Source organism: Eutrema salsugineum, unplaced genomic scaffold, assembly GCF_000478725.1.
Source record: "Eutrema salsugineum unplaced genomic scaffold, Eutsalg1_0 scaffold_12, whole genome shotgun sequence".
Lineage (NCBI taxonomy): Eukaryota > Viridiplantae > Streptophyta > Magnoliopsida > Brassicales > Brassicaceae > Eutrema > Eutrema salsugineum.
In genome coordinates, this window is record NW_006256895.1 from 2,329,829 (window position 1) to 2,349,456 (window position 19,628).

At 36.6% G+C, this 19,628-nt stretch overlaps 2 protein-coding genes across 2 annotated transcripts; both read right to left on the minus strand.

Annotated features, from left to right (window-relative positions):
- Nucleotides 1-1,199: 1,199 nt before the first annotated feature.
- On the minus strand, nucleotides 1,200-4,565 carry LOC18025455 (U-box domain-containing protein 15). The gene is made up of 2 exons (XM_006408654.2): nucleotides 4,086-4,565; nucleotides 1,200-2,139 (listed from the first exon to the last, which is right to left on the minus strand). The coding sequence occupies exons 1-2, from the start codon at nucleotides 4,538-4,540 to the stop codon at nucleotides 1,278-1,280; spliced, it is 1,317 nt and encodes a 438-aa protein (XP_006408717.1). The 5' UTR covers nucleotides 4,541-4,565; the 3' UTR covers nucleotides 1,200-1,277.
- Nucleotides 4,566-15,511: 10,946 nt separating this feature from the next.
- Nucleotides 15,512-18,355, minus strand: LOC18025457 (multiple inositol polyphosphate phosphatase 1). Its single transcript, XM_006408656.2, has 10 exons — nucleotides 18,188-18,355; nucleotides 17,510-17,803; nucleotides 17,266-17,424; nucleotides 16,994-17,134; nucleotides 16,813-16,869; nucleotides 16,587-16,725; nucleotides 16,407-16,511; nucleotides 16,121-16,311; nucleotides 15,967-16,008; nucleotides 15,512-15,868 (listed from the first exon to the last, which is right to left on the minus strand). Exons 1-10 carry the CDS (start codon nucleotides 18,353-18,355, stop codon nucleotides 15,722-15,724), a joined length of 1,443 nt encoding a protein of 480 aa, XP_006408719.2. The 3' UTR covers nucleotides 15,512-15,721.
- Between the last annotated feature and the right edge of the window lie 1,273 nt (nucleotides 18,356-19,628).

Consider the following 19,628-nt stretch of genomic DNA (forward strand, 5'->3'; position numbering starts at 1 on the left):
GTACTGGTTGGAAAAATGGCTTCAATGAAATATAAGTAATTACAAAATATAAAGTTGAAAATTTGAGAAAGTTCAAAATAATTGTTATGTAAAGATTTAAATGAAAAAATTTGAAAAACAATAGACGAAAGAGATTACTAAGATCATAAAAAACAAAAAATGGTAAAAAGCAAGTTATGAGATTAAAACTAAAAAGTAATATATTTTAAAAGAAAACAATTGAAGAATAACAAACAAGAATAATAAAATTATAACACAAAAAAACAATAAAGAAAATATCAAGATATCACAGATAGAGAGAAAATGAAAAAGAAGAAAATAATATATATATGGCAATAATTTTGAAGGTATCAGTTGGAAAGTTGGATTGAATAAAATTAAAAATGTATGATAAGAAAACATGAACATGATAAATTGAGAAAGTTAAAATTGTTGTTAGTCAAAGTTTTGATAAAAAAAAAATTCAAAAAAAAACAGATGGAAGAGGTTTCTAAAATTATATTAAAAAAATTGTATATTGAGAAAGTTAAAAAATTATCTCTACATCAAAATTTAGATCAAGAAACTCGAAATTTGGATGAAAGAATTAGAAAAAAAAAGTAATATATAAAGAAGATTATTAGAGTTATCAAACAATAAAAAATTATACAAAAAAAGTTAATAGTTTAACTAAAAATCTAAAACATATTCACTTACAAAACAAAATAAAACAAGATCTGTGCGTAGCACGGGTTCTCTCCTAGTATTGCATTAAAAGATGAAAAAGAAAAAACAAAAACAAATTAATACAGTAATAAAAAAATAATACAGTAATCTTTGTTCAAACTTTGAAAAAAAGATTTAGCTTTGTAATGAATGTTGACGCAACTTCAACTTCAAGTCAAACTGCTCCTGCCTGATTCGCTGATCAATTGCGGCAAATCTCAACTTTTTTTTAGCACATAGATGCCTTTCTAAACTGCTTTGTTGTATTTTCCTTTTGCATCCTCTTGAAAGTTGCTTGATTTGCTCTATACTTGGAACATAAGAACACACGTACGTCCTCCAACAATAATTTTCTTTAGGGATGATTCGATTATGGATCCATATTAAAGTTGTTCCAAAGTCAAATTTAATTTCAATAGACCCACACATCAAAATATGTAAGGGTCTCTCAACTCGATTCGTATTTTTCCAGTTGCACTTTTCTCTCTCTTTAAATTCCCTTGTATTCATTTCGAGAGAGCAAGACACTCACTAATCACTTAATATGGAAAAGTTAAAACATAAAACAAAGATTAATAAGTCAAGCTTTTAGAGCTTGTGCTGATGATCAAAGACTTAAGCCTACAACTTTCCCTCTCCATATCCACATTCCCTCTTCTAGTTATCATCTCCATGTTCTTGTACAAACTCTGTTTCACCAGATTCTTCATCATCTTCTTACCTTCTTCCCCTGATCTCGGGCTTATTGGAGATCCCATCCCAGAACTCATCCTACCCGTTTGTGGACCCGAATGAGGACCCATCCGTACATTTCTCTCATCCTTGAACCATTGTAAAAGTTTCACTGCCCTCTTTTGAACCAGAGGGCTCCCAAGCAAGGTCACTTCAAGAAGAACCGGTACAATCCCTGCCTTGGTCATTTTCTCGCGCTGGCTCCAACTCTGATGAGCTAATACCATCAAGATATACGCGGAGTATTCTTGGCATTTCGGTTTATCTTCCCATGTTAGAATCTCTATCAAACCTTTGGGCACAGTCAAACACTCCTCCATTGCCTTTTTACCCATTTGTGTCACTACCAATTGCCCTAGACTCGCTAGTGCCTTCTCGGACAAGTCTTTTACCAACATTAGGCTTAGGAGTGTCTGCACTGCCCCGCTTGTGACCAACGGTCCTGCGTTTTCCAAAAGGAGGCAGAGATTGTTTATGGTGGCTAAACATATCTCTTTGCACTTTATGTCTGTTGACTCTGAGTTCATGGTTTCCATCAAGAACGGTATAACTTGTGATGAAGCTACCGGCAATTGTGCGTTTGTTAGAGAAGACAGTGAAAGCAGGAGCTCCGCGAAGCCATGTCTTGTTGATTGGTCGAGAACTTCGACATTTTTAGGTAGCCTTGAGCATATGCCAGCGCTCACCATCAGTGCCTTGTTCCTGAAGTAAGAGAAAAATATATAAGACGCTTAGATATTTCTTTTATGATTGTTTCAGGTACTTTCTTCAACGAGTAAATTATCATACAAATCGTCTAATATCTCCTGTTTATCTTCTACTCTTGAACATAATCTAAGAAAAATTCACAGCGATTCATGTTACGAAAACTATATATATTTGTTTATGCAAAGCTGAAAAATAAGTCTTCTTGGGCTTATAATTTGTGTAGCAAGAAGAGAATGTTTTCAAAAATAAAAGAAAATAGAAAGGAAAACAGAGGATACAACCATGTTTCGTTAGTTGAAAAATTCATCATAGAGTTTGTAAACCTCGATTTTAATAAATTATTTCAATAATAGGATTCTTTTAATTTCATGGCAAAACGATTTCATATGTATTTAATTTATTTGTATTCTGCAGATTATTCTATTATTAAATGATGTACTATAGAGAGTTTTATTAATTTTATAAACCGAATACGTAAGGTATGTTATTATATTTATAGTTATAGGTAGATTAGCCAGAGGCCAGTGGTATATGACCTTCGACTTGCCTAAGATCTAATTGGTCAGAAAAATTAATGGCCATTTAGAGATATACTAATGGCTGTCAACTAACGTGATTTGTCTCTCGACTCTTCCGAGTTCCGACGCACTCGGAATTAATATTCATTATTAGACTATAATGTCACATTTATTGTTTGTTTATTATTTAGAAATAGATGAAAGAAATGTGCAATACTGAATAATAGATTTATCTTATATAGAACTTAGTGGGTTGCCACCGAAGCTTTCCAAACTCATCTATGTCTACGTTCTTTGTATTTCCCTAAGTTATATGTGTATACAGGGCGTATATAAATATGTAATAAAGAAATAAACAAGGAAAATAGTTTCAGATAACTACAACAAAAATATCATTTGCAGAGTTACCACTAGCTCTGGTAATTATAATCCCACTTCTTTTAAAAAATAGACAGGACTTGTAGTGCTATGGTAAATCATTTTACTTCTGCAACCTTTATACTCAATATTTGACCAAATTAAATGAGAGCAAGAAAAGAGGGAAAGGCACGTGAGGGAAACGTCGCTCATACTTCAAGAGTCAAAGTAGGATCCACTAATTTGGTTATAATTATATATATATATATATATATATATATATATATATTTCACACTAATTTCAAATTCAAAACTATAACAAATATATCTCAATATATATAAATTTCAAATTCAAAACTATAACAAGTATTTCTCAATATATATATATATATATATAACAATGGTGAATAAATATTGGTTGACAAAACGAAAATGAACATTATAGCGAACGTATAAAATTAGGCATAACAGCACCTTTAGTCAAAAGAATTAATTTCGGTAGAAAATCACTCTATTAGATGATTTTGTCAACCGATGACTTATGATTTATATGTTATAAGTCCTCGAAAATCCCTTTTGATATTTTGAAACTATTTATTTTCTCTATAGTTTATTAAATTAGATAGAATATTCTAAATCAAATTAAAGATCAACAAAGCCAAAGGAAAAATGATAGATGTATAGATCGAAGTTGTAACCACTAGCTCATTCACATATAGCCAAAAACGTAAATCCAATATTTCAAGTCACCATTGGATAAAGCTAAAAATATGCAAGTTGATTGGAAAGCAAAGCTTAACGTCTTATCTAAATCATTATGTAGCAAAACAAGAGTGATAATTTGATAGATACCAAACACACAAAAACAACGAAATATTAATAACTTGAGTTCATCTAATTGACTTAACAATTACTTAAATAGAAATATTAACACTAGTATATATATATACAAAGTTGATATTATTTAAGATGGCATGCATCAATATATATGAATTTTGATTTATTAATGAAATGATATGATTAAATTAGTAAAAAAACAAAAAAACAAAAACTTCAAGCACTTACGTGTAGGTTCCATGAGAAAGCTGAATAAGAGCCTTAACGGCAGCTCTTTGGTGCCCGGAGAAACCAGAAGCGACCATAGAAACAAGAACCTGAAGAACACCAAGCTCAGCCATGAGCTTCCGAGTCTTCTTGTTTTCACGAGCAAGTTTCTCGATCTCTAAGGCAGCTTTTTTCTTCTCTTCCAAGCTTCCAAAGTGTAGCTTCTTCACGGTTTTCTGCAACACAACCTCCTCATTCTTATGATCTTCGGGTGGTTTCGATATTATCTCCGGGATCGCCACCACCATGTTGGAATCTTTTTGTGTTCTTGATTTCTCAGGTGAGCCTTGAAAGTTGCGTTTGCGAGAGGAAGCTTTCGATTTCAAAAGAGAACGAATTCTGGTGAAGAAGTGTAGCTTCATGTATTGGAGTTGCCAAACTGAAGAAGAAGAGGGTTGTGTTCGAGAGGAAGACATGATAGATAGATGATGTGATGTTCTGTTCCTTTTAGTGGACTTTCCTCTATCTTTTATATATGTTGATATTCGTCCAACTTTAGGTATTTATGGGGCCTGGCCAATACGGTATATTCCTAATGCCGGTAAGATTTGAAGTAACGTATTTTTAAAAAAGATAAGTGATGTAAGTTATTTATTGCATGACTAATAATGTTCATGTGTCCTAAATATCCGTCTAGGCCTAACCTTTTCTTTTCTTTTCTTTTTCTTTTTCTTTTATCTATCCCAAACGCATCTAGAAAAAAAAAAATTATTAAACCAAAGCATTAGATACATCATCTTGCCATAAAAGGTCATTCTGATATAAGGAAAAAAAAACTAGACTTCTCGAGTGAGCACTCCAAGCTAAGAGATATGTCTTGGTTTTCTCTCTCGAAATCGATAAACGAGAGTGATCTCACCATTGATAAACGATAGTGAACTTAGGGAAGTACCATTACAAGAATAAGGGTAAATCTGGCGGACTTGTCGACTAGTATAATTCTGTCAGAAATTTTTAACGGGTTTCTAATATAATTTGATGTTTTTATAATCTGTTAAAAAATTTCCAATGGATTTAACCCGCCGGAAATCTTTTATATATACTCTATATATATATTATGTTTAAATGTGATGTAGCATTCGTACACATTAGATGATCCTAACATCTATCTTATCATAAATCAATGATTTGTTATATGCATAGAGAACATTTTGTTAGAGCACAAAATCATGACAAAGGACTCAAGAAGCTTCTAAAATAGTTTGCAATCTATATGGTTTGAATCTAAACCTGGCCTTTCCATTCTTTCACTTCATGCACAACAACTTAGTTATTTTTCTTATTTATTTAATGTTTAAATTTGCGTTTTCACATTACTGAGGCGACAGTTTTGATCAATCGAGATATTTACTATGGAAAAAGAGGTCCAGCTTCAAAAAATTTCTTAACTATTGCCTAAGGATACATTGTTTGTACTATCTCTAAATTATCCACAATGATTATCCTTCTGTTCGGACCTCAAGTCCAGCACATTATATAATATTTACCTCGATTTTCTATATGTTTATGGACTTATCATAACATGCATCTATAAACAAGGTATATGCAAGCAGATTTGCTTACTGAAACGAGGTTTAAACATGCAATTCCTAGTACCACTTTGACAAAGTGATAGATCCACAAAAATGTTTTTCTTTTTAAAAAGATGGTAAAATGAGTAAATTTTACTATTTATGATTTGATTATGAAATCATTTATCCAGAGTCCATCCATGTGTCGACTATATGTTTTAGATGCAAGACATTAGATCATCGTATGACTAAAACATCCATCACTTAAAAATATTGTTAAAAAACTTTAGTTTTCAACGAAAGATTCGAAGAAAATGAATTATAATAATGACCTTTCATCGGCTCTCGTGGCCATCTGAAAAGAGACTCTAGCTACCAGAGATTCGATCCAGAACAAATTAAGGCTAATATATAATGGGTGTAAGAATGTTGATCAAAATATTATAATTATCATTAATTTAAATTAACTAAGTACAGAAGGAATATTATGGAGGAGAAGAAGGGGACAAGCGAGGAGGCAGCTTAGTGCACATGCACAAGAACAGTTTTTGTCTCTTCCAAATCTCATCTTCAGGTTACAGGAGAGATCAACCTTTTAGCTTCATTGAAACACTAAAACTAATACTCTCTTAACATTTATCTAGTTTCATTAATTAACACGTTCATGCGTGTCAGATCCAACTTAACCTCGTTATAACCAAAGATGTCCACTCTTTTTTTAAAAAAACAACCTCAAAAGTTAGAAAATAATCCAATGTTAGGCGAAAAAACAATCTACAAACCCCAAACTTCAATCAGATCACCCATGAAACTCAATTACCTCATATTGAGACTCCGCATCCTTCTTCCCTTCCGGGAACTAGACGGGCCGGCTATCAAATCTATGAGACCCCGATCCCGTCTTTCATCTAGATTGGCTATCAACAACTCTAAACGCCTCCAACCGTTTCTACCAGTGAGCCCAACGCCTTCTCTAGGCCCATAGGTCCAACATCTTCTCTAGGTCTGTTGGCCCACCTCTGTCCGACAGTCGATATTTATTTTCTCCGTGTTTTTGTCCTCACTCACACGGTACCGCAAACCACTTCTCGATAGGTTAACCATTCTGAGATTACTCCAGAGTTAGCTTAAACACACTTAACTCTGGAATTCTTTCAAAACCAGTACTCGAAAAGATAAATGCACTTTCATGACATAAATATCCAAAATAATTCTTATAAACCTTTTTCATATATACTGGAAATCAAAATGTCACACACTATAAAAAAAAACAGGATATTCTCTACGAAAGAAACCATCAAAAATCGACATTTCTGATAGGTTTCGGTTGTCAGAACTATCTCATGATGAATCAAAATCCGTCTTCAATCCCTCAAAACTCAAAATGAGTATTGATGACCAAAGATGGCCACTCTTGTTATTTGTCTTCATTTTCTTAATAAAACCTCAACAGTTAGAAAATAGTCCAATGTTAGGCGAAAAAACAATCTCGCAGGTAGCAACCACAAAATTCAATATGAGATGACCATAAAATTCAGTTACCTATATTGCTTTATTTGGAAAAAAAATAATTTAATTCAAAAATATTTCCCTATTTCATTTTCTTTTAATCAGATAATTCTTAATCGAGAGTCAACTTGGCTGAATGCTAGACTAACTAAGATTTTTTTTTTGTAGAAAATTGATCACTTATTTTTGTTTGAAATGTTTGCAGTGATCAACGTAAAGTCGTAGTGAATAAGACCTAATTGTATATGATCTCAACTGGTATTCTTATGAATCGTCTATCTTCGACAATTGAACCACCATGATTAGTTTAAGTGCAATTCGTTTTACGAAATTATTGAACAACGGTTTAGTTCCCTATCTAATCCGTTTATAAAGTATTTTTTGCTTCCCTATCTAATTCTAAACAAAAAGTTCTTATGATCAACTCTGTAAGCACATCCCTCTCTCTATCTCTCTCGCTCAAACAAGTAAAGTAAATGTGTTTATAGTTCTTCCTCGTTGCTTCTTAGGAGATCTCTGGTTATCTCTCAGTTTCATGGAACCAACCGGGTTCTGTACCTATATGCTTGTCTCATCTTGAGATCTTGGAGTGAAAAGCATATGGAGGAAGAAGAGAAGAGAAACTCAATACATCTTTAAAGACAATGGGAAGGAGCATAGTGTGATACAGGAGTGAGAATCTTTTTATAGGGTTCCGGAATCATCCCAGCTTCTGTTTTATGTTCCATTGCGATGGAGAATGAGCAGGAAGACGAGGAATCATGTTCATTATGTTCCTTCTACAGACTCGGTCTCTAGACCTTTTGGTATGAATAGTTTGATATACCATGCTAAACGGGTGATGAAGGTGATGACATATATGATATTTCTTTTTTTTTTTTCTTTTTTTTTTTTGTTTGCTTTTGATAGATCAATCTCTCTGATGCTAAAACAGAAGCATAAGCCTGTACATTTGTCTACTTCAAACTAGACGCAGCTAACGTTATGGATTCAAAGCTAATTACTACACACAACTTCAGTACTAAAGCAATAATCAGTTATAGTAGACTAGACGCAGCTAACGTTATGGATTCGTAACCAAGCACTCAAATTGGAATGTTTTAGTTTACATTAACGAATTCAACAAACTGCCAAATAAAGAGATCAAAAGGAAGAGTGTCTGCTTCAAACCGTAACATCAAGGCATGTTACCATGCCAAATTTTCCATCATCAATTACAAAATCACACCACTGCACCTTACCCCAAATCTCTCCTCCTTGACGTCTACTCAAAGAAATCTCCGCGCACCAAATTCCCATTTTACGAAAGAACAGAACCAATTTCCCACAGTAGCTAACTGTGTGGAACCCCCATGAACATCTCATTGTAGACAACAATTCTTCCAAACCTTTCACCACTTTCCAACATCTCTGATTTGGATCATACGCCAATAACTTCTTCTTGAAAACATCGTAATAGTACAAAACGTTGTCAACAACACATGCACCGTTCCAATGATTAGAATTCAGCATCTCGTCCAGTTCCCATTTACTTTCCTTTGGCTCATAAATAAAGGTATTATTATTAAAATCTTTCATGTAAATTTTATCTTCCATCACCGCCGAATCACGGAATCAGGCCTCATAAACCCTAGCTCCATGTCTGGTGATATGATTCCATGGAGATCATATTTTCGTCAAAGAAAGAAACAGAGTAGAGCCGACTTAACGTCAACAAGAGTTGATGAAGATATTTGAAGTTTTCCATTTCTGTTTAATTGGTTTTCTATTTATGAATTTCCTTTTTGGTAATGGTCCTTGAGTATAAAAGGACTTCTATAGTTTTTTTAATTTCTTTATCAGGAATTTGGGAACTGTGGCTTGTTCTCTAGGGTAAGAGATACAAGAGGTTTTCATCTTCAAGCTTATACGTTTGGGTGTGTTTTCTAGTCTTTTAAGCAATAAAGGTCTAAGTTCTTACCAAATTGGTGCGTCGTGAGTGCTTGTGATCGAATAATCGCAAACCAAAGAGATGGGGAAAGATTCACAAAAGTCGCAAACGGCCGACTCGACACAACCGTTGTCACTGGAATCTCTGTCTCACACGTTGATGCAGAGTATCACGTCACAGGTGGAGTTCGAGAAACAGACTACGCTGCAGTTTGCGTCCATTGATTCAAAGTTCTCGGAGCTCATAGCTGTCTTGAAGAAGGGATCCGATCGTAAGGATGAGGTTTTGGAGTTTTCGAACCCAAATTACTCTTCCCAAGCTCGTCAGGTCCGTTTTCCTGATTCGGCGACCGACAATCATCATCGCTCTACAGATTCTTCTGCTGGAAACACCATCATTAACAGTCGTGAAGGAATGTTGAAACGAATTGATCTTCCTGTTTTTGACGGAGCTGATGCGTATGGTTGGATTGCGTTAGCAGAGAGATTTTTCAGAATTGGAGGCTATCAAGACGATGCAAAGCTAGAAATCGTCTCGATCAGTTTGGCTGGTGATGTTTTAAGCTGGTTTAATAGTGCAATGCATCATAAACCGTTTCTGTCTTGGAGGGATTTTAAGGATAGACTCCTTGCAAGGTTTAACCGTGAGAAGTTACGAGATCCAAGCCAACCTTTTTTTAACATCAAACAAATTGGTTCTGTCGCTGAATACATTCATGAGTTTGAGGACCTTTCTACTCAAGTCTCGGGACTCTCTGAAAGTCAGATAGAAGGAATTTTTATGAATGGTTTAACACCCACGATGAGAGAGGTGGTGAACATGTGCAAACCAGTGGACCTTCAAGAGATGATTGCTTGTGCTTACCAAATGGAGTTCAGTTCTTTGCATAGCGTGGTGCAAAAGGAACATCAGCAGAGCAATAAACATATGAGTGGACCAGCGCATACGTTTTCTAAATCGTTTACCTCTCCTCATACTGCTCCTTCGTGGAAAATGAGGCAACTCACTTCCCCTACAGATAATCAACAGAGCACCAATGTGATCGCCAGACCACAGCTTAAGTTGTCTGAAGCCCAAATTGCAGAGAAAAAGCGTCTGGGGCTGTGTTTTAAATGTCCTGAGAAGTGGTCACGGACCCAAAAGTGCCTTAACCAAACGTTGCAGGTCTTGACGGTAGTAAACGGCTTTGAGATGGAAATCTTGGACCAAGGTTTGGTCGCCGTCGAAGCCCAAAATGGTGTAGACGAACCAGTGCTGATGGAATTATCCTTGAATTCTTTTCTTGGGATAAATTCTCCTACTACTACGAAGATGAAGGGTTCTGTGAAGAAGAATACAGTGGTTGTTATGCTAGACAGTGGAGCTACGCATAATTTCATCACTCCAGATGTGGTTAAGAGAACTCGTTTACAAACCGTTGTTAATTCTAATTTGGAGATCATGTTGGGAACTGGTGTATCCGTTCAAGGGATAGGACTTTGTCAGAATGTGCAGTTGTTGTTGCAGGGATTGATTTTTACTACAGACTTCATTGTTCTCGAGTTAGGAAATGCTGATATCATTCTTGGAGTTCAATGGCTACGTACTCTAGGGAAGTGTCAGATTGATTGTGACATACATGAATTCTCTTTTATGTATCAAGGGAAACAGGTTACTTTGACAGGAGATCCATCTTTGCATACGCCCAAACTGTCTTTGAAGTACCTACAGCCGGCGTTTTTAGAGAAGAAGCAAAGCGCTACACTCCTGTTGGGAAATACACAATTTTCAAAAACGCAAGACTCGAGTTTAATTCCTGAAATTGCTGCGGTTTTGGACAAGTATGATCATGTTTTTCAAGCACCGTCAGGCTTACCACCATTGAGGGGCAGAGAACATTCCATTACTTTACATCCAGGGATGGGACCAATCAGTGTCCGGCCGTACAGGTATCCTCACGCGCACAAGGAGGCTATGGAAAAGTTAGTGCAAGAGATGCTTGATGATGGTTTGATTCGCAGAAGCCACAGTCCTTATTCTAGCCCAGTGTTGTTAGTAAAAAAGAAGGACAATTCTTGGCGTTTTTGTGTGGACTATAGAGCTTTAAATAGAGCTACTGTTCCTGACAAATATCCGATTCCGATGATTGATCAGTTACTGGATGAATTGCATGGAGCAACTCTGTTTTCTAAGCTGGATTTACGATCTGGTTATCATCAGATTCGCATGGAGGAAAAGGATATCGAGAAAACTGCTTTTAGGACTCATGACAGTCATTATGAGTTTGTAGTTATGCCTTTTGGGCTAACTAATGCTCCTGAAACTTTTCAGGCCTTGATGAATGACGTATTTAAGGAGTTCCTCAGGAAATTTGTTCTGATTTTTTTCGATGATATTTTGATCTATAGTTCAAATCTCTCGGATCATGTTAAACAATTAGAGTTGGTCTTGGATGTGTTTGTGGAACAGAGACTGTTTGCTAATAGGAAAAAGTGCTCCTTCGGTCAGGAGACGGTCGAATATCTCGGTCACATTATCTCATCAGCAGGAGTTGCTACTGATCCCCAAAAGATTGCTGCAGTTGAGAAGTGGCCAAATCCTCGAACGGTGAAGGAACTGAGAGGTTTTTTGGGGCTTACGGGCTATTATAGACGTTTTGTTCAACATTATGGATTACTGGCTAAACCCTTGAATGAATTACTTAAAAAGGAGCAATTCGAGTGGTCAGATGAGGCGCAATTGGCATTTGATAGCCTCAAGAGTGCTATGATTTCTGCACCTGTTTTAGCTTTACCAGACTTCACTCAGGTATTCATTGTTGAATCTGATGCTTCCGGTTACGGTCTTGGAGCTGTGTTGATGCAAGGCAGACACCCGATTGCTTATTTTAGCCATGGGTTAACTGATAAGGAGCAGCTCAAACCAATTTATGAGAGAGAACTAATGGCGATAGTTTTGGCTATTCAAAAATGGCGACATTACCTTCTTGGCCGCAGGTTTGTGGTTCGAACAGATCAGCAAAGCTTGAAATATTTATTAGAGCAAAGAGAGGTCACTTTGGATTATCAGAGATGGTTGACTAGAACTATGGGTTATGACTTTGATATCGAATATAAAGTAGGGTCTGAAAACAAGGTCGCTGATGGTCTCTCACGCATCGTCACACCTACCTCTACCTTACTCTTATCTTTAACCATTCTCACCACTCTGCAATTGCATGATCTGTTTAAGGAGGTTGATGAAAGTGAAGAAATTCAGGAGGTGATCCGCAAGCTTTCAACTGGGGAATCAGTTAAGCCGGGTTATACAGTGATTGATGGAAGACTTTTTTTTCATAGACGTCTGGTTCTTCCTCAAAACTCTTCTTATATTTCGTTGATTCTGCAGGAATATCATGATAGTTTATTGGGCGGACATTCTGGGGTTTTGAAAACCTTAAAGAGAATTCAAAACAATTTCTATTGGAAAAAAATGAGACAGAGTGTGCAGCAATATGTCTCGGAATGTGCCGTATGCCAAACTCATAAGTATTCAACTCTCTCCCCAGCTGGATTGTTGCAGCCAATCGAATTACCAGTGCAAATTTGGGAAGATATATCTATTGATTTCATCGAGGGCCTTCGTAAGTCTCAAGGTGTCAATGTCATCTTGGTGGTAGTTGACAGATTGAGTAAGTATGGTCACTTCATTGGCCTTCGACACCCTTTTACTGCACTGGAAGTGGCTCAAAAGTTTATTCAAGAGGTTATTCGCCTTCATGGTTATCCTAAATCGATAATCTCTGATCGTGACAAGATTTTTCTGAGTAACTTTTGGAAAGAGTGTTTCAAGGCTTCTGGTACAAGATTAAGATTCAGCACAGCTTTTCATCCGCAATCTGATGGACAAACCGAGGTCTTGAACAGGTGTTTGGAAACTTACCTTCGTTGCTTTGCATCTCAGCATCCTAAGTCTTGGGCTAAGTATCTTGGATGGGCAGAGTTATGGTATAATTCTTCTTTTCATACCTCTACTCAGTGTACTCCATTTAAGATGGTATATGGTCATGATCCTCCTGCGTTATTGTCTTATGAAGTGGGTTCTACAAATAACTTTGAGTTGGAAACTATGTTACGGGAAAGAGATTCGACGTTGGCTGACGTTAAGCGCCATTTGCTTAAAGCTCCAAGCAATATGAAGAATAATGCTGACAAACATAGAAGAGACTTGGAGTTTGAGATTGGTTCAAGAGTCTATCTAAAGCTACGACCTTATCGACAACATTCAGTAAGTAGACGCCTTTGTCAAAAACTAGCTGCTCGCTATTATGGTCCATATGAAGTTTTGGATCGCATTGGAAAAGTTGCTTACAGGCTGCGGCTTCCACCGGAATCTCGAATCCATCCGGTCTTTCATGTATCTCAATTAAAACCGGTTATTGGTCAAGGGCAGGTGGTTAATCCTCTTCCTCCATCCGTGACGGTTGATGATGAGTTAGTCGTTGAACCAGAGGATTTGTTAGACACACGCTATGATTCTGAAGGACATCTTGAGGTTCTGGTGCAATGGAAAGGATTACCTACCCATGAAAACTCGTGGTTAAGGATTCGTGATCTTAAACATCAATTTCCACACTTTGCGCTTGAAGACAAGCTCGTGCTCAAGAAAGGGGGTATTGATATGATTCCATGGAGATCATATTTTCGTCAAAGAAAGAAACAGAGTAGAGCCGACTTGACGTCAACAAGAGTTGATGAAGATATTTGAAGTTTTCCATTTCTGTTTAATTGGTTTTCTATTTATGAATTTCCTTTTTGGTAATGGTCCTTGAGTATAAAAGGACTTCTATAGTTTTTTTAATTTCTTTATCGGGAATTTGGGAATTGTGGCTTGTTTTCTAGGGTAAGAGATACAAGAGGTTTTCATCTTCAAGCTTATACGCTTGGGTGTGTTTTCTAGTCTTTGAAGCAATAAAGGTCTAAGTTCTTACCATCTGGCTTTATCATCTTAGTAGGCTCCCATATTTGAGTTTCTGTATCCAACACCATGACTATCATCCACCACCCACTCCCACTCACCTCGTCATCACACAAATATCCTCCGATTACGTATATCTTACCGTCGATGATATCAACAAGACAACAACCATATCATACGTGGCCATAGGAATGTCGGAGATGGGTTGCACCATGTGAGAGCTACAGTCGATAATGAAACAACTCGATGAACCCACCATATATATCTTTGAACCCACTGCGACATAGCTTCCACGGAAAGGCATAGGAGGAAGCCGCCGGATTGTGACCAAGCGATTGGTATTGAATTCCTGGCGTAGAAGACACAAAAGTTAATCTTTGGTTTTGAGGTCATAGAGTACAACATAGAGACATTGTTCCGTGCAGCCTAAGAAAGATCGTCTCGTGTATAGCTCAGGTGAAGAAAATGAGTGACCGGAAACTCTTGGATACGAGGGAGATATTCGGATAATAACATCTCGGTACACATGCAATGATATCCACGATGATGTCATTTGGAAGTGATGTAATAAGAGACGGCTCCGGCAATTGCTCCTTCTCTACTCTTACTTTGGAAGACATCTAATAGAGTCAAGGTTCAATATCAAGAATCACCGAGAAAGAAAGAGGAAAGCACAAAAAAAAACTTTTATTCTTAGTTATTTATAGACAGCTTTTTTGGATTGAATCTCGAATCAGGAATAGATGATTGAGTTTCAGACAATCCTTTTGGTTTGTGACCTAAATTTCTATCGACTAGGGTTTTAAAACTAGCTAATCTCCTTGATCTTTAAATTAAAAAAAGGCAAGTCTATATATAATAAAAAAATTTCCTTGGTCAAATATAATAGGCTTTTATAAGGAAAAGTTAAAAGGAAAAACGTTTTTCCAAAGGCTTAAATAATAAAATTGAGTATTTGTGAGTTGCGTGACCTACACGTCTTTCCAAAGGCTTATTTATCTGCTGCTTAACTAATGAATTAGGACGATGAACGTCCTTCAATTCCGGTTTGTGGTTTGTATTTTTTTCGGTTTGTCTCCGGTTTTGGTTTTAATATTACAAATTGCGATGTACAAGATCTGTAATTTAGAGCTTGCTAGTTTCTACCAAGCAATTGGGGAAATGGAACTAGATTCAGAGATCAAAATCAAACTAGCGTGCATCTTAGATTGAGCCGATTGAAGTAACTAAAACAGAACTAGATTCAGAGATCAAAATCAAACTAGTGTGCATCTTAGATGATAAGGAATGAACCCTAAAACCGAAACAGAGTAGAACAAAGGATAGATGTTCGTAAAACACCAACCTCAACCTCACTTGCAAAAGAATCTTTTAAGGAAGAATGGACTCTTCAGCGATAATGAGCAATAACGATTGAGTAGAATAGAATAGAAGAAGAGAAGTTTCTGAATTATTCGATTCCCTAATCTCAAGTCTTACAAGGCTTTTATAATAACTTGAATGAAAAGAAATAGAAAATTGCTAAGGATAAAGAAATAACAATAAGGAAATATTGCTAAAAGATATTCTCTCGTGAAGTGGTCTCTAATACGCGTTTTCTGTATCATTAGATTGAGCCGATTGAAGTAACTAAAACAGAATAGTGGCAAGGGACCCAAAACAACAAGAGACAACATTGCTCTGTGTGATTTCAAGAATAAGTTATGAAGTAATTAGAGCTCCGTTTTATGGCTTGACCCAAACAGCCAACTCGACAGTAAAGCTAATATACTCGATGCAGGCTTCTGTTTCGGGTCATCTTCATTAGCATTGCAGAGACTGTCAAAAGCACGCTTGAGATGAGGGGTCACCACTTTGGCCTGTAAGAAAAAAACACTAAAGATAGTTATGCATGTGTAGGCTTAACGACGAAAATGAAAATATAAAAAAAAAATCCATAGGAAAATATGCAAAATACCTTGAAATCTTCTAGAGGACAGAAATCTTTTCCATCACAACCCTGTCAGGGAGCAGAAGAAGAGAGTTACGGAAAAATGAGTCAATTCATTTCTCAAATAAATTTGATGTTAAGTTCTACGTTGAGTTTGTGTCTATTAATGAAATGAACTTACTGGGACTGCGATAGGATGCTCGTTGTGCAGAACCTGAACAAAGTACTTCGGCGAGGAAGCTGCGGGACAACTGTAGAGGACAAGCATGTTGTTCCCACCAAAAGGAGCCATGGTGCTGCCTCTAAAGTCCCTGGTTTTAGGAGGCTGAGGAGGGAGTTCCAATGGTTTCTCCTTCCGTATTTTCTCAAACTCTGAAACATTTCAAAACCTCCTTTAAGAACAAGCATTGAGGGGAATCATCTGTTTCACGACAAATGCAAACGCAGGCGAAAAGGGATGGACTAACCAGATCCATCAAGGAAAAGCCCCAGAAGACAAGAAAAGGGAACTATTGTTTCGGCATGTGCAAACCTAAGTCTTGTTTTTTCGTAGCTTCCAGGTGGGAGATTTTCTGCAAGATAATTTAAAAGGACAAATAGTTATATCTGGTTATCAAAAATGACAAGCAAAATGTTCATTATTTTACCTTCTCGGGCCTTGATAGCTTCTTCCATTGAATGCAAAACATCTTCCAGCAATGGAAATCCCATTTTGTAGTTCAAGGAATTTCCATAGCCTTTCAGGATAAACACTTCCAAGTCATCTGCCCATTCCAACAAAGCAACCTACAGTTGATAATGTTGTTACACATAACTAGTATTATAGTATAGAATCCATAAGCTTAAGGATATCGAAAGCACATACTAAAATACCTCAGATGGCGTGAACAGTTCACAACTTTGATTAGTTACATTAAGCAACGATGCTTCCTGAAAAATTTCTAACAACTTTTAGCATTTCAATCTATTCATCACAGACAAGAACGTGTGATAGCCCACAGGAAAGGATGGTATAAACTCTAAGAATATTTTAACGAACAGTTAAAAGAAGCACCTGCTTGCACAGAAACCAGAGAGAAGAAATATCCTGTTTTGTGAAATTCAAATCATGTCTCTTTGCAACGGAAGCTGCAATCTTATTCAAGACAGGTTCCTTGAGCTTATCCACATCAGGCTCTTTTGCTTTTCTATAGCTCTGCATTCGTAGACAATGTAAAGAAACAATTACCTCCTAAGCAAATAACCTGAATGATTACTATATTGAATATAACCCATACAATAATAAATAAATAAATAAACTTAAGAGTGAGTCGATCACAACAATACCTTGTAGTTTTGACAACATTCAAAAAACCTCAGCTTCGTATCACTTGCACGGTTCTCGCTTGTGACAGCGAATGCTCTATTACGGCCTGGTCCTAGATCTCCTTTCTCACTGAATAACCCTATCCCAAATGCCACAGCACTAGCAGAAGCCCGAGGAATCTAACAATTAATGAATGTCGTCGACCATTATCAAGTTTTTTCATGGCAAAACATAGAAACCATAAAAGATTCAAAAGCAACCAACCTGCGTAGCTCTTATTGTATATACATCAGGGTGGTAATCCTCTTCAAACAAAGTAGGAAACCGATCCCTAACTCGGATTCCAAGTTGGTACAACTCGTCCTCGCCTTGCCTGATCAGCTCTCCTCCTTTCACTTTTCCTTTCCAAGGAGATACCCATTCCCTTAACCATCCGGGAATTTTGTCTGAAGGAAAATCCCTAGCTTCTGCATCTCTTACCAATTCCTTCAACCTACCAGCCAAATTCTCCATTTCCCGCAACCGTTTCTTGGTAGGAGATCGAGTTCCATGCCTAGCCTAATATGTTAAATAAACCACAATTTTCAGTCTTCACAGTTCCTCATTTGGATTGATCCATCCCATTTTCCCCCAAATAAATTATGCTTACCAGTTTACATATTTGTTCTACTCTTTATAGAGTAAAAAGATATAAGAAAATATCACTGACTGCTTTTCACGTTATGAATTTATTTTAGTTTTATTGATTTGATTTTGTAAAAATATTGTGTTAAAACTATTACAGAAATAAGTACGTAAGACTACGTATTTTAAGACTTTTGTTCATATACTTAAAAGGTTGAAATCCTCTGAATTAACTATTAAGTACACTTTAATTTGTCTAAACTAATTTTTGGGAAAGTGGTAATACAAAAATTAAAGGCGTATTTGGAAGAAACGCACTGTTAGTCTCTCAGCTCTGTCGACTATCTCTCTTTTGGGTTGCACCTTAGTCTCGAGCTTGGCCGTGGCATAATATGGCAACTCTTGGGACTTGACATGGTCTTGAAGCACGGCCTTGGATCTGACCACGACAAACAATGAAGATCTTTGACACGCCCATAATGTCATGGTCGGGATTTGACATGGTCTTGAAGCACGGCCTGATGTTTGGCCGTGGCAATCACCGAATCATCAACACCTTGCCACGCCCAACATGAAACGGTCCAGATCAAGAACGTAGCAATCCAAGAAGTTCATCACCGAAACCCAGAAAAAAAAAGACACGGCCACTAGACATGGTGTAAATCAAGCCATGGCAACCTTGAACATGAAGATGTCCAAGAACTTTGACACTATCAGTTTTCCACGGTCTGGACAAGCATCATCTGACCGTGGCAAACCACACCACTATCCATCAAAGCCGGGTCAGGATCCAGTTTGTCCTGGGCTGACCCGGTCCATTAGCACTTAGTATATATAGCTTTTTGGTAAAAAAACCCAAACACATCTTATCTTCGACTTAGTTTTCTCTCTAGTTTTCTTTCCTTTTTAGTGTAAAAACGTTTTTGATTAAGAGATATCTGAAGGGATTTGATCATTCCAAAGCTGTTTCTTATCATCTCAACATCTCATTTCTGCTTCTAATCATGATTAACATCATCTCTTGCACAAGATTAGATGTGTTCTTCATGATTAGTGAGTAGTCATCTTTTAAGCTTCTAGGTGTGTAGATTAGGGTGCTTAGATGTTTGATTTATGATGTTTAGAGACTAGATTCTCATTTCATTTCCTTAGTTAGCTGATCCTAATGCTAGATCTTTGCACATCACTCTGGTCTAGAGCTTAGACAAATCGCCACCCACAAGGTGTTTGATGAAATGCCTGAATGAAAGCTAACTTAAGGGTTTATGCATTAATGCCATGGGAATGTTTGTTAATGCATAAATGACATATTAGAACTGTTTCTTAATGCTTATTAGTTCATATTTCACAACTGGGAATTTGGTTTGAAAGTGGATTAGTGTAGAGATTAATGCCTTCATGAGAGGATTAGTCTAGATTAGAGTTCTAAGTTGAAATGTTTGAGATCATGTGATTGCTTGCTATGTCTTTCTGTGTAAGATTCAGTCTTCTTGGTTGAGAGATTGTTTGGCCACTTATTAGGCTTGATACATTATGCTTGTTGATTGCTTGATTATATCTAATGGTTGTTAGACTTGATTAAGTGATTAGCAAAGGGATTATTGTCATGGGAATGAATTAATGTGTTTTTTGAAGTCTAGACTAAAGAGTAACTTGCATTGCACTATTGTTCTTAGCATCATGAATTGGTATCTACAGCACCCTAATCAATGATCACATCTAGAGGTTTAGCTTTTATCATTTGCTTAATCATCATCAC

What these genes read in the sequence shown, in the direction of transcription:
- LOC18025455 (XM_006408654.2), bottom strand. Translation starts at nt 4,540, where the DNA reads ATGTCTTCCTCTCGAACACAACCCTCTTCTTCTTCAGTTTGGCAACTC. An exon ending in CTTTCTCATGGAACCTACAC is followed by an intron (nt 2,140 to 4,085) that starts GTAAGTGCTTGA and finishes CTCTTACTTCAG; the next exon opens with GAACAAGGCACTGATGGTGA.
- LOC18025457 (XM_006408656.2), bottom strand. Translation starts at nt 18,355, where the DNA reads ATGACATTATGGGCGTGTCAAAGATCTTCATTGTTTGTCGTGGTCAGA. An exon ending in AATGTTGTCAAAACTACAAG is followed by an intron (nt 17,135 to 17,265) that starts GTATTGTTGTGA and finishes CTACGAATGCAG; the next exon opens with AGCTATAGAAAAGCAAAAGA. An exon ending in AGCATCCTATCGCAGTCCCA is followed by an intron (nt 16,009 to 16,120) that starts GTAAGTTCATTT and finishes GCTCCCTGACAG; the next exon opens with GGTTGTGATGGAAAAGATTT.